Source organism: Crocodylus porosus, unplaced genomic scaffold (assembly GCF_001723895.1).
Source record: "Crocodylus porosus isolate Cpor-Errol unplaced genomic scaffold, CroPor_comp1, whole genome shotgun sequence".
Classification (NCBI taxonomy): domain Eukaryota; kingdom Metazoa; phylum Chordata; order Crocodylia; family Crocodylidae; genus Crocodylus; species Crocodylus porosus.
The window spans coordinates 26,268,492-26,281,441 of record NW_017728950.1 but is presented as its reverse complement, the minus strand read 5'-3'; the positions used below and the strand labels follow the sequence as shown (position 1 = coordinate 26,281,441).

General features: G+C 48.7%; 1 protein-coding gene across 1 annotated transcript in view; it reads right to left on the bottom strand.

The window, feature by feature from the left end:
- TMEM38B (transmembrane protein 38B) overlaps positions 1 to 2,108 on the bottom strand; it is a 34,313-nt gene extending 32,205 nt beyond the window's left edge. Inside the window, exons 1-2 of the mRNA XM_019554723.1 lie at positions 1,957 to 2,108; positions 1,180 to 1,325 (exon numbers count right to left, since the gene is read on the bottom strand). Of these exons, the coding sequence (XP_019410268.1) occupies positions 1,180 to 1,325; positions 1,957 to 2,062 (252 nt within the window). The 5' untranslated portion in view covers positions 2,063 to 2,108. The remainder of the gene's footprint in view (positions 1 to 1,179; positions 1,326 to 1,956) is intronic.
- Between the last annotated feature and the right edge of the window lie 10,842 nt (positions 2,109 to 12,950).

The window sequence follows — 12,950 nt, the reverse complement described above, 5'->3', positions numbered from 1 at the left end:
AGAGGGAGGAGGGGGCTGGGGCTGCCAGGCTGCATACAAGGCAAGCGGCGCTGGGAGCAGGGCTGGTGGGGGGGCTGCAGCCACCCCAAGAGTCGTGCTCGCCCCTGCTCCAACCTCAGCCTAGAGCCACAGCTCATCGGGGGGGAGAGGGGAGGGGAGAAAGCGGGTTGCAGCTACTGCTGCTGTGCTCTGCTCATCCAGGAGGACATGGCGGGACCATGGCGGGGGAGAGGGAGGAGGGGGCTGGGGCTGCCAGGCTGCATACAAGGCAAGCGGCGCTGGGAGCAGGGCTGGTGGGGGGGCTGCAGCCACCCCAAGAGTCGCTGTAGCCCCTGCCATAGCCCCCACTGCACGTTCTATGTACACATCCGTGCCCTGTGCACATCCGGGGGCATATGCCCCTCCATGCCCTCCCAGACAAGCAGTGGAAGCAGCAGCAGGAGCCACCAGATGAACAGGCGAGCACCAGATGAGCAGCACACAGCAGCAGGAGCTGCCTCCAGCCCCTGCACCTCCCAGACTAACTGTGGCTTCATCCCATGTCTGCCCCACCCTGGCTGGGCAGCACTTACCGCAGCCCCTGTCCCAGCCCCACTCTCTCCCTCACTATGGGGGGCCCTGATCTGCTCCCCAGCCCTTCCACCACAACAGACTTACCAGCTGGACTTACCCCCAGGGGGGTTTGTGAGAGCCGACCAAGGGTTAGCGACTACCCACAGCTGCCGCCAGCAGCATCGGTGGCAGCCACCGGGATTCACAGACCGCCTGCAGATGCTGCCCATGGTGTCGGCAAGGGAGTGGCAAGCGGCGACTGCTCACAGGCGCCACTGACGGTGTCGGCAGCGCCTTTTTGCAGGGGATGCACCATCACACTCAGGGGGTGCACACGCACCCACATGCATCCCCTACTCAGACACAGGTCCCACTGACTCGAAGGCATATCCCAAAGAGCTGGGCTGCATGCTGGGGAGGACAGATGAGCCATTCTGCATTAGACAGGGCAAGAAGCACTGGTCTCAAGTTGAGGCAAGGGAGGTTTATGTTGGACGCGAGGGAAAAAAAACTCACTAGGACGCTGGAGGATGGTGAAGCACTGGAAGGGAGTCTCCATCCTTGGAGGTTTTCAAGGCCCAGCTTGATAAAGCCTTAGCTGGGATGATGTAGTTGGGAACGGTACTGCCTTGAGCAGTGGGGTTGAACTAGATGCACCCTCCCAAGGTCCCTTCCAGCCCTCACTGTCCGTGGCTCTATTTCAGTCTCAAGGCTGGAGCAGTATCCACACTTCACAAATACTGTCCCACCTCCAGCACAGTGGAAAGGAAATGCTATGATAATAAATAAATCTGCTAAGAATCAGATGACCCTCCACTTACCCCACTAGGGCCTTTTCGGAGACCAACTGAGCTCATAATCTTTCCTCTCTTTCAAGACATGTATAGCTCCTAAGAGCTTTCACCCACTGGCTCTAAAACCATTTTTTTAAATATATACATAGCACATACATATATGCATATTATATAAAAAGATATAAGGAATCAATCATTTATATATAACATGCACATAAAAAGACAACTTGACTGTCTGCCTGCCTAGATAAAACACAGGCAGACACACACCTCACAGGGGTCTCTCTGGACCCCAGCAGTCTTTCCTGCCTTGAGCAGGGGTTGGACCCCGAGGCCCCTTCACATCAATCGGGCAAACACAGCGGGGTCTTTCTTCAGCGAGTAACTGGAGGACGGCCCCCTGCCGGGCCGGAGCGGGTAGGTTGTGCCGGCAAAGCCGGGGCACGCGGCTGGTTTGGGCGCTGTCTGCCACCGGCCACGGCTGCACCTGCTTCACTTAGGCTGCCGGACAGCCCCTCGCTGCAGCCAGGCAGAGGCGGAGCCGGCTCCGCGGCGGCAGGCACCTCAGCACCTCCGCAACCGACCCCGGCCCGGCCCGGCCCCTCCTCACCGCGCTGCTCCCGGAGGCCGAGGGCTGAGGCCACGTAGTGCGCCAAGTCGAAGAGCGGGAACATGGTAAGGCGCGAAAAATGCAGCGGCACCTGCCCCCACTCCATGGCGGCGACCCGTCTCCAGGCTCCTGGCCCGGCTCGGGCTCAGGCTTGGGCCGGGGGCGGGGCCAAGCCGCGGTCGCGGCCCGGGGGCGGGGCCTGCGTCGGCCAATGGGCGCGGTGGGAGACCGAGGAAGTGAGAGACCGAGGAAGATTGGGCCCTGCCAGCTGCCGTATGGCGTAGCGAGCTGGTGGTGCGGGAGCTGGAGCCGGGAGCCCCCTTTCCCCCCACCAGTGCTCAGCGGTCGCCCTGCGGAAGGCTGTGGGGCTGGGCACGGAGCTCGGGGCCGCGCTGGGCGTGTCCGGCGGGGGGGCGGGGCTGCATCACATAGCCCGAGCTGAGGGAATGGTGCTCGGCCCCGCCCCCCCGCTCGGAGTCCCTGCTCCCGGAGAGCATAAGCACGTGACCAACCTTCAGCTTTGGAAAGAAATAAAAGTCACGAGTACATTAAAGTAAATTAAATTTAAGTACTTTGGAAAGATTGGAAACTGCCTCCTTGGCAGTTGCAGCATAAAGAGGTATTGGATCCTGGCTTATGATGAGTAGGGAAATCCTAGGGTGTCCCCCCTGAAGAGTTAGTGTAATAAATGCTCCTTCCCTGTCCTAAGGCAGTGATGAGTTATATATACTGTTCCTTCTTTGAAGTAACCTGTAATGTGCGTGCAGCTCGGCTGTGCCCATCAAAACATAATTGATGGGATGCCAGTTCCAGGCTGCTCTGCTCAGTGCAGTACTGCTGCTTCCCCACTGAGTGGCATGACATTCATGTTTGAAAAGCAAAAGCAATTCCAACTATCTTGTTTTGGGTCGTATTGAAAAGACTGATGATGGCTACGTTCAAGAAACTGCTTCACAGTACTAAAGACTGTGATGCAAGCTGATGCTGATGGAGGAGCAAGTTTCTCCACAGGCAGGGCTGGAGTTAAGGGTATGTTACACTTCAGGCACCCTGTCACTGCAGATGGAGTAAACGTATCTGAGCTAGCTTTAAACTAGCTAGCTCAGGTACTGCTGTCAGTGTAACCCTGGTAGCATGGATCTCAGAACAAGGAAACTGCCTGAATATAACCCCAGCTTCTTGGGCAGCCTTTGTTAGGCTAAGGGGTTACTTTGCTAACAATACTGAAACTAGCTTATTTAAAGCTTGCTCAGTTATGTCTCTAGCTGCTGGCCAGGCTCCAAATGGCCAGCTTACCACCACTGCTGCTGCCCCCGGAGGCCCCCAAGACCTCAGGTAAGGCTGCTGGAACTAGCACAGATGCTGGCCCCAGCCTCCCTTTCCCTACCCCAGGACAATTTGCCCCACACCAAACCCATGTACAGGGGCGTATGCAGAAGCAAAAAGCAGCGGCACAAATTTATGCCATTGCTATTTTTGCTGTGGCAACTGCACACCCCTGCATGTGGAGACATGCCCTATATAGAGTTCAGGAGTCTCTCTGAGTAAAGAGATGAAAATCGAGGTAATAATGTTAGTGGTGCTTGCCTATTCATGTGGCTGTCTTCAAAATGGAAGAGAGACTGGCAACCAATTACCCCCACCTCCTGAGGCCTAACATAAGTGGCAGAAAGTCAAGGGCTAGTGGGGCTCAGCCCCCCCTATATGGCCCTAATGTGGGCCAGCAGGTAGGGCCACAAGGCAGCCCAGCCACAGGCTCTGAGCAGCTGCAGCAGGGATAGGAGGGGCGCACACAGCCAGGATTGCAGCCAAGCATGTGGATGACTGGCTGTCCAGCACAGCAGGCAAGTACCAGTCTACTCTCTGAAGGGGAAGAAGCTTGGGAGGCAGATCAAGACCCCCACAGTGAGGAAGGGAGCAGGGCACAGGCAGGGCCAGGGGCCTTGGTGAATAGGGCCCTGGTCGGGCCGGGTGGTGGGACAATTGTAGCCTGGGTGGCTCATCCAGGAGCACAGAGGGGCTGCTGTCACTGTGTGCACCCTGGCAGAGACCCAGGGGGCATGTGCCCTCATATCTGTGCAGGACAGAGGCAGCTGTTGCTGTGTGCTGCATTTTCCGCCCTGCTGCAGCTGCCCCAAGAGTGATGCAATGTCATGTGCTTGCCGCTTTTGGGCTGTACTGCACCCCCTGCCCACCCAGCAGCAGGATGCACATGGAGTCGCATGGCTCTCAAAGCAGTGGCATCTGCTTTCCCTCCACACACAGTTGTGGGGGCACTTGCCCCTTGGGCCTCCGCCGGGGTGTGCACAGTAGCAGGAGGCCCCAGTGCCCCTGGATGAGCCGCCTGGAATCCGATTGTCCCACCACCCAGCCCGACCAGGGCCCCATTCACCCCTGCCGCTGCCTGTGCCCCGCGCTCTCTCTCACCTTGGGGATCTTGATCTGCACCCCGCCACACACCTCCTCCCCCTACCCCTTCCCCCACAGACTTACCTGCTGAGTGAGGGCAGTAGGGTGGAAAGCACGCACATGCTCATTCCACTCAAATAATTTTTCTCCCTCTGCCTATGGGCCTAACAGAAACAAAGATTTGATATGTGCATGTTGAGGGTAGGAGAAAAAAACATTTCTCAGTATGTTAAGATGTGCAGTCTTTGTTGCATGGAAATTGAATTCACTATGAACGCACAGCACAAGCCTCCATGAGCTTATACATTAACAATAAATAAGTGACTTAAACACGACACTTCCAAGTTACCAGTTGTGCCAAAGAAACTTTTGACAAAAGTAATTGTTCTTTTTGAAGGAAAACATGATTTTGGGAAAGGAGTCCAGCTCCATATTGACCTTGTGACAGAACATCTCCAAACCTACTGACAATCACTACAGATAAAAGCCATTCCAAAGACAGAGAACATAAAAAATGTGGCACTCCGTGTTTGGCAAAAGAGGCCGGGGCATAGGGTGAATCTATTGATTTCATACCTCTGTAGAAGGAATGCAGCCATAGTAGAATGTTTGCTTCCCATGCAGCAAAAAATAATATTAGTGATTTCTTGTAAACTACTGAAAATGAGGAGAGACTCCAGTGAATAAGAGTAATATGACATGTTGTCTCTTTATCAAATAGGAACAAAATATTTAGCCAAAGAGAAAAGTGATTTGAGGAACACTTGCTAGATACTAGTATGGAACCAGAATCTTATCGAGGAATTTAAAAAAACCCAAAAACCTAGGTTGCAGACTTTCTGAATAATCAAAGATACTTCAGGAGTAATTAAAAGAGGAAAATAGGATGAAATAACCACATCTAACTCTATACAACCTATACTCACAAAGAGGGAGCTAATGATTTCCTCCATTGTGGAGTGAGGGAGACCAAGAAAAAGTGGTGGCGATGAAAGCGGGAAAGGAGTAGTCACTTAATTGTCTGGTTTGGGGGAAGTAGCTTCAAACTGAAAGAGAGTAGCAACCAGTTCTTTTAGTTCCCCAGGTTCTACAGAAGGAGGTAGGTGCTGTTTGTGTACTAGAAGTACAAAAGTGCTCATCAGGTTACCAATGTACTCCACTGTATTGGAGAGGTATAGAGTTCAGTAGCAAAAATGAGTGGGAGGAGCCTGGTTTTGAGCCCACTGCCCCCGAGATAATTGGATGAACTTCTCCTTTAAAAAAAGAAAGAATACATTGCTATTGCCACCCACACTTTGTTAGAAAGATGCTGCATTTGCTAAGACAGATTTTGACAAGAACTGCCTTTTCTGAAGAAGAGCAGGATGTTGAGAAATGAGTCCAAGTAAATACTGACTTTATGACAAAGAATATCTTCAATCCACAGCCAATCACAAAATATAATTGAATTCAAAAGACAGATGACTTGATGACTGTCAGCTTGTGACTCCTAGTTCTTGCAAAAGAGGCTAGCAATATAAAAGTGAAATGCTTATTGATTTTTCTCCCTCAGTGGAAGAATTGTACTCATGGGATGCCTGTTTCTGATGCATTAAGAGACACTGCTACCAGTATTTCTAAGTACCTAATGCAAACTAAGAAGAGACTCCAACAGATAGAGGAGTGGGACAGATGAGTTCAGCTCATTGTATGAAAAAAAAATTCACCAAGCGGAAAGCATGTGTGAGGAATATATGCTCAGTCCCAGTGCTGGACTGGAAGCTGATCTAGGAAATGAAAAACTAGTCATATAGAAGTCATAGACTCTCCAGACCTCAAAAGTAATAAGAAGACAGGAAAAGATGTGCATGTATCTGAAAAAAATCATGTCCAGTTTTGTGTAAACTGTGCAAGCACTTAGTTATGCTATAGCCTCTAAGCAGGGGGGTGTTAGAGGCAGAGAGACCCCAGGGTAGTGTGCACTACTCTGCTGCAGGCGATGAGGAAGGGACTTTCAGATGCTAGGGAAGGGGCTTACTATCTGAGAGACAGCGGCCAGTGGGGACCCAGTCTCCACAGGATATGAGCTGGGAGTGCAAAGGGGAGACGGAGATGGAATAACATGGTCCCTATGGCAACTGCCTTCTTGTAGCTCCTGAATAGTTAAACTATGCAAAGACAGGGAGTTGGAAGAATCCCAAAGAAAGTGTGCTACAAGGGAGGGGGTGCCCATAAAATCCAGGAAATTCTTTTTTTAACTAAAGAAGCAAAAATATACTGATGAAAAGGGCAAGTTCTGATGTGTGTGTTTTAATGGGACCCACCTTGAAAGTTCAGGAGTGTAATTTAAATAAGGTTTTCATCAAACAAACAGCGTTGCACAGCTCTTCAGAACTGCTGCACAGAGCCTGGGGATACACTGTACGTGTTCTCAGTTCCATGAAGATATTAGAACAGGATCACTGTGGCAATAAAAAAGTAGACAAGAAGCTGCTAATTAGACCCCTAAAAGACACCAATGAAATGTAGAGAACACAGATCGATGGTACAACCACCAGTTATGAAAACAGCAGCTGCCCATATGCCAACATGCTGCATTTTGCAGAGTAGTTGAGGGAACATCCAAGGCACAATATTCACAGGCTGTCACACAACTACAAAGCTGCCTGGTGAATGCACAAAGGAGACTCCAGAGACTGTCCATTTGCACGTACAAGTCCCAAAAGGAAAAGCCAAGATCTATCGTGCATGAAAGGCATGAAAGGGGTGTTACGTCTTCAAGAGAAGTAGTGGACAGATTTGCAGTCTGTAGTCCTCCCCAAAGGAGGTGAAAAATACACAGGCAGATAAATCTCATACAGCTGAACAAAGGCAGGTGTCAGGAAAGAGATATTTGGTGTGCAGTGAACCAAACAGCTCAGTGATGCCACAGTAACCTCCAAAGTAGATGCCATTGTAAATACACTGCATCTAGACCCAAGATAAATTCAGCAAGTTCCTTGTACATAAATGAAAGCATGAAAATGCCAATTTAAAACTCAAATGTTGTGTAGCACACTATCAACATGAGTATGAGCAGGAATGAAGCTCAGACAGATACATGTTGACTATACATGTTAGGAACATAAGAAATGCTGGCCATGGTCATAGACACAGGAAAAATCATTAACCAGTTTTGCAACTGTAGTCATAAAAAAGGGGGAAAAAATCCCCTTCAAGAAACTTGAACATGGGATTGCATTTATGTTTAATTGATGGATATAGAGTGCACCAGACCATAAGCCTGTGTTGACCCTTCTTGGACCAAAGTCACTGGACGAACAGAGCAGAGCCAAAAAATTCTCATCTTAGCCACTTGCACATCATCTGCAGAAGAGTCCAGGCCTAGAAGGGACCTTATACAGCTATATTAAGGACCTTAGATGAAAAGTGGGTAAGACCTTTGGGAAGCTTAATCCAAATATATACTGACTTTCCTATAGGGGATGACCTAGCATCCACCCGCTAGTTTTAATACATAGTAATAACTGAAATGCTAGAAGGAGCCTACTGCCGCCTCTGAGTTGTGAAAGTGCTATGGACATTGGGCAGAACTGTCCATGAAGCTGGTGCTTGTAAGCAGGAGGGGTATCTTTGTAGTAGCAGCTACCCTGCAAATGGACAGGATACTGACACAATTTCCAGTAATGGAACCATGATGTTGAGGATGTATCTATGTGCAGATAAGATGTGTTTATAATTAATATGAAAGGGGATTTCTCACTGTTTTGAGAGGTTTTCTGCAGCTTAGTTTCTATTTGAGTTAGAAAATGTGAAAATCAAACATGTAGAACACTGTCAGTGTTAGTAACAGTGCTGAACTTGCTGTAAACTACTACTTCTTCCCTCACTTATCCCATCTAAACAGGGTCATTGTTGCAGATCCTGGATCTTCAGCAGCCTTGGTCATATGCATCTTCTTCAAAGTCCTTCTCTCTGATGTCCCTCTCTGCTATATCTCCCCATCTCATCTTCAGTCTTCATCTTCCCCTTCTCCCTAGTAGTGCCGTTCTGGTAACTTCTTTTCCCATTCTTCTGGACTCCTTTGAACATGCCCATACCACACCAGTCTTCTTTCTTGTACTTTCTGTAGATGCCTTCACTACCTTCACCAGTCCTGTGATGCAAGTATTCCTCACTTTATCCATCTTTGTCACCCCACACATCCATTGAAGCATTCTCATCTCTGTCATGTTCAGTCTCTTTTCTTGGGTTTTCTTCAGGGCCATGTCTCCACTCCGTACAATAGCACTGGATGCACACGTCTTATAGACTTTCCCCTTCCGCTTCACTGATACTTTCTTGGCGTATAATATTCTTTCCAGTTTCAATTTCCAGTTTTTCTACCCTGCTGTTATTTGATGGTTCAACTTTTCATCTAACTCTGAATTCTGCTGAATGGTTGATCCCAGATACTTGAACTTGTCAACTTTTTGAACTCTAAACAAGATACCAAAGTACTTCAGGAGTAAAGGAACGCATTGGACTTAGCATATTTCTGAGGACATTCACACCAACCTTGCTACTTCTGACATGATGCCAATATGCAGAATGGGAGAGTTGCAAATGTTTCACCATGTGGCCTGGAGGCAATTCTTAATGTACTACTCAGCTCATTGGTTGAAGCCTAATAAAAATGAAGCATTGGCACAATCATATCAGGAAAGGAAAGTGCTTGCAATAATCAGGACATGCTAATGCTCTTATACTTACTCAATGAGCCATGAGTCCACTACAAAAAACAAACTAGAGGTCTTCACTGGCTAATAAACTGAACCAAACTTCCCTTAAGAGTACAAAAATTTCTCCTCAGACATATTAAGTGGATGACCAATAAAAATGGTGCCAAGAGCAATTCTTTGTCTTCTCTCACCTGATATCACATGACTTCAAGGTATAAAGGGTTATGCCAAATCTTCATGCACAGCACAGCAGATACTGGCAGTTTGGATCCCTGGGATGGTCTTGCATCAGCTCATAATTAAAAGAGACTATAAAATTTTAAAACTACCAATTCTGTAGCAAAGAACAGAGGCTTTGCCAACTTGTGGCACTGAACCAATGCGTCTACAAAGAGAACACAAACATCTGTTTGACAATTGTACATTTATTAGAACAACCACAGAGGAGAAAACAACTTGCTCGCATTTGAAAACTTGGATCCATCCTGTATTAACATGAAGTCCAAGAAACATCAGTGCCAGATAATGATGCATAATCATCCTGCAGCAGGCTGTATCTGCAGTTTGGCCACAAATTTGGATTCTGAGCCTGGGACCAGTCATCTACAGTCCCTTAGAGTCACTGGGAAGGAGAGAAATATAAAAACATCTCTTTGACAGCCAGAAGACTTCAAATAGGCTTTTCTAGTATATCAGCTGAGTCCACAGGGACATGCAGCGTCTCTAACAGAACTCAGCATGGGAAGATGACTTTGCTCTGATACCTGCAGCTTCAGAACAGTTTTATCCCAGTGGCTAAATTTAGTTTTAAGGAAGATAAAGAAATAAAATAGCAACATTTAACTAACTCCAGTGTCATCCACAGAGCTCACAGCTGCCTGAATTAAGGCAAAGGCAGACAGTTTGATAACTTCATTCTCAGCTACATAGAGACTTACAGTCAAATCCAATGACAGAGTGCATCTATTTACACCTAAGAAAATCTGAATCGTCAATTAAGATGAATCTGTTTTTTCAGGGTGCCCTACAGCTTCACTGGCATCAGAGAGGAAAAGAATTTCATTTATACCTGCAGAATAGCACAGTCCCTGGCTATAGTGGCATTGATGTCCCAAAGTGCTGAATACCTGGGAAACTCACCAGTGACATGACAAGAGCTCACCTGACTGAGACTCCTGGAATAGTAGCTTGGTTTCATCCAGAATAAAGCAAAAATTAGATCACAAAAAAGATAAAAAGAGATCAGAGGCAGAGGTGTAACTAGCAGGGTTTGTGCCCTGGAAAAAGCCCTGGCAGGGGAGGTGGGGAAATGAGTGCCATGGTGCTGAGCATGAGTGGAGAAGGAGTGCTGGGAGAGAGGAAGGAGAGGAGTCTTACCTGCTCCCAGAATTCAAAAATGTCCATGGCTGCTGCTGCTGTGGTGCAGTCTGCTCACCCTGGTTAGTGCTGGCACAAGCTGCTGTTGCCACAGCATGGACTCCCCAGAGCGAGGTACCATTTTGGTACACCTGCTAAGTAAGAACCTGTCACTGGTGCCCCCACATTCACCCACCCAAAGTTACAATACTGATCACAAGAATAACTGTTCAGAATCTATGAAGCTTGTGGGAATTTATGCCTCTACAAACCTTTAAAAATATTATACCCTATCTGCTATAAATGAAGATAATCTATTGGCCTATTTTCTACTGTAAACCCTCCTTTCACCCCTGCCCCCTCCCACACACTGTTATGTTTTTGCTTATAAGAGGGTATTGAGGAAACAAGTAAAATATCTCTTTCATTCCTCTGACTACTTCATCATATATCCCCTTCACAGGGCTTCCTGGAGTGACAACTGTGCAGAGAAAATATAAAGATAATGGGAATGGCCCTGTTTTAAACTATTTTAGACCAGTCATAGACTTTGCAGCCAAAAAAGGTGGGTCAGGAAGAATAAGACTCCTGGGGACGAGCATAATCCTGAGGCAATTCATGCCTAGTTTTGTATAAGCAATGCAACTTTTCACAGAGCTAATGACTTCCCCTGTTCTGCCCCGATAAGATGTCAAGGCACTGTAGATTGCAATGGCAGGTACCTCATTGTTTGGCCTGTGGCTGCTTTTTATGCCTTCTCAACAAAATGGAGAGAAATAATTAAATGCCTTCATTTCCTGTGCCTTGATGGAAGCAGAGTGGCAGTATTCACATAATGGAAAAAAATAAAACATTTGTGGACACCTGACAATGCATTTAACATTACTGCAAGCTATGACAGCCACTCTCAAAACAGAGCAGAAGCTTTGTGTGGCCCTTACACAACAGATAAACTTCTGCTTGGGATCAGATGGGGAGATCACAAACATTAGGACATCTTAACCTGCTCTTTGTAACTCTTTCAAAAATGTGAACACACCTAAAATATAATATACAGAGAGAGAAAGAAGGAGAGAGAGAGAAACCAACAGAATGTATGCTCTGTGCTTGAGCTCTGCAAGAAATCTTTGGCTAAAATTGGTCAGGTGAGGGTCTCTGGAGGTAGCTGATATTCATTTATTTACTCAAAAAAAAGGTAGATTCATAGAAAAATAGAGCTGGAAAGGACCTCCAGCGGTCATCCAGTCCAGCTCCCTGCCAGAGGTAGGATCATTCCACAGGTTGTCAACCAGCGATACAGGTACTCCCGGGGGTACTTGGAAAGGGGCTAGGGGGTATGCTCAGGCAGGCAGGGACAGAGCGCCACCACCCCATACTACTGCCTCCAAGAAGCAGGGCCGGAGGGTGGGGAGCGAGGGCAGTGGCTCCCCTCTGCAGGCCACACAGGTGCAGCCCAGCTGGCTGGACATGGTGGAGAGGGGGAGCTCAAACGCACCAGCTACTGCCACCATCCACCACCCGACACTGCCACCACCGCATTCAAGTCCCCCCGCTCTGCGTCTGGCCGCAGCCACCGCCCACCCACAGTCTGCCAGAAGTGTACCCAGAAGGCATACACTCCCTAAAAAAGGTTGAAAACCCCTGGTCTAACCTATTAGCAAAACTAAACAGTCCACCCTGACACAGCCATGAACATAACACCCTAACTTGCTACAGGTAAAGCAGGAGAACTGGTGCAACTAATATTTTGCCACCACAAAAGTTGTTAAAATAAGCTGAGGGAAGAGGGCCAAGGAAGAAGTCATGTCCCCCACTACAAAGGAAAGCAAAATCCTTAACAATCCATACCAGTCTGACCATGGGGTAAAATTCTTCCTGACCCCAAATATGCAAGTGGTCTGACGCTGAATGGAGGGACAAGACAATCAAGCCAGGAACCTCTGTGTTTAAGTGCTGGCAGGACATAATGGATCACTACAGATGTTTAGGGCCCTGCTCCAAGTCATGGTGCTTTACATAAAACACCCTAAGTTAAAGCTTCTCCCAACCCAACAGATGTTCACCTATTAGGTTTGGGAGCAGAGCAGGGAAGGAGGGGAGCCTGCTTGCACTGCCCTGGCCAGCAGCCAGGGGTGCTCCAGCAGAGGCTGCCAAACCAGCCCCTTCCCCAACCCCACCCCCAGCTCCAGGGCTGTCAGTGGGGGAGGGAGAGGGAGGGAGTAGCCAGAATGTAGCTACCAGCTGCTTTGCCACAGCTGAAGCTGGAGGGGCAGGGTAGAATGGAGCCCCCTCACCTTGTGGGCCCCTAGCTACCCTGGTGGGGGTATTGGGGGGGATCTGGGCCAGGCCAATGAGGTGAGGGGACTCTGTTTCATCCCCTCCCCAGCTCTTGCCAGGCAAAGCAGCTGGCAGCTCCAAGCTGCTGCTGTCAAGAGGCTGGGGGGAGGGGAGGGAAGGGAGCCCCCGTCACCTCATGGTCCCAGCCCAGCTCCCCCCAGTACCCTAGCTGGGAGGGAGCACAAGGTGAGG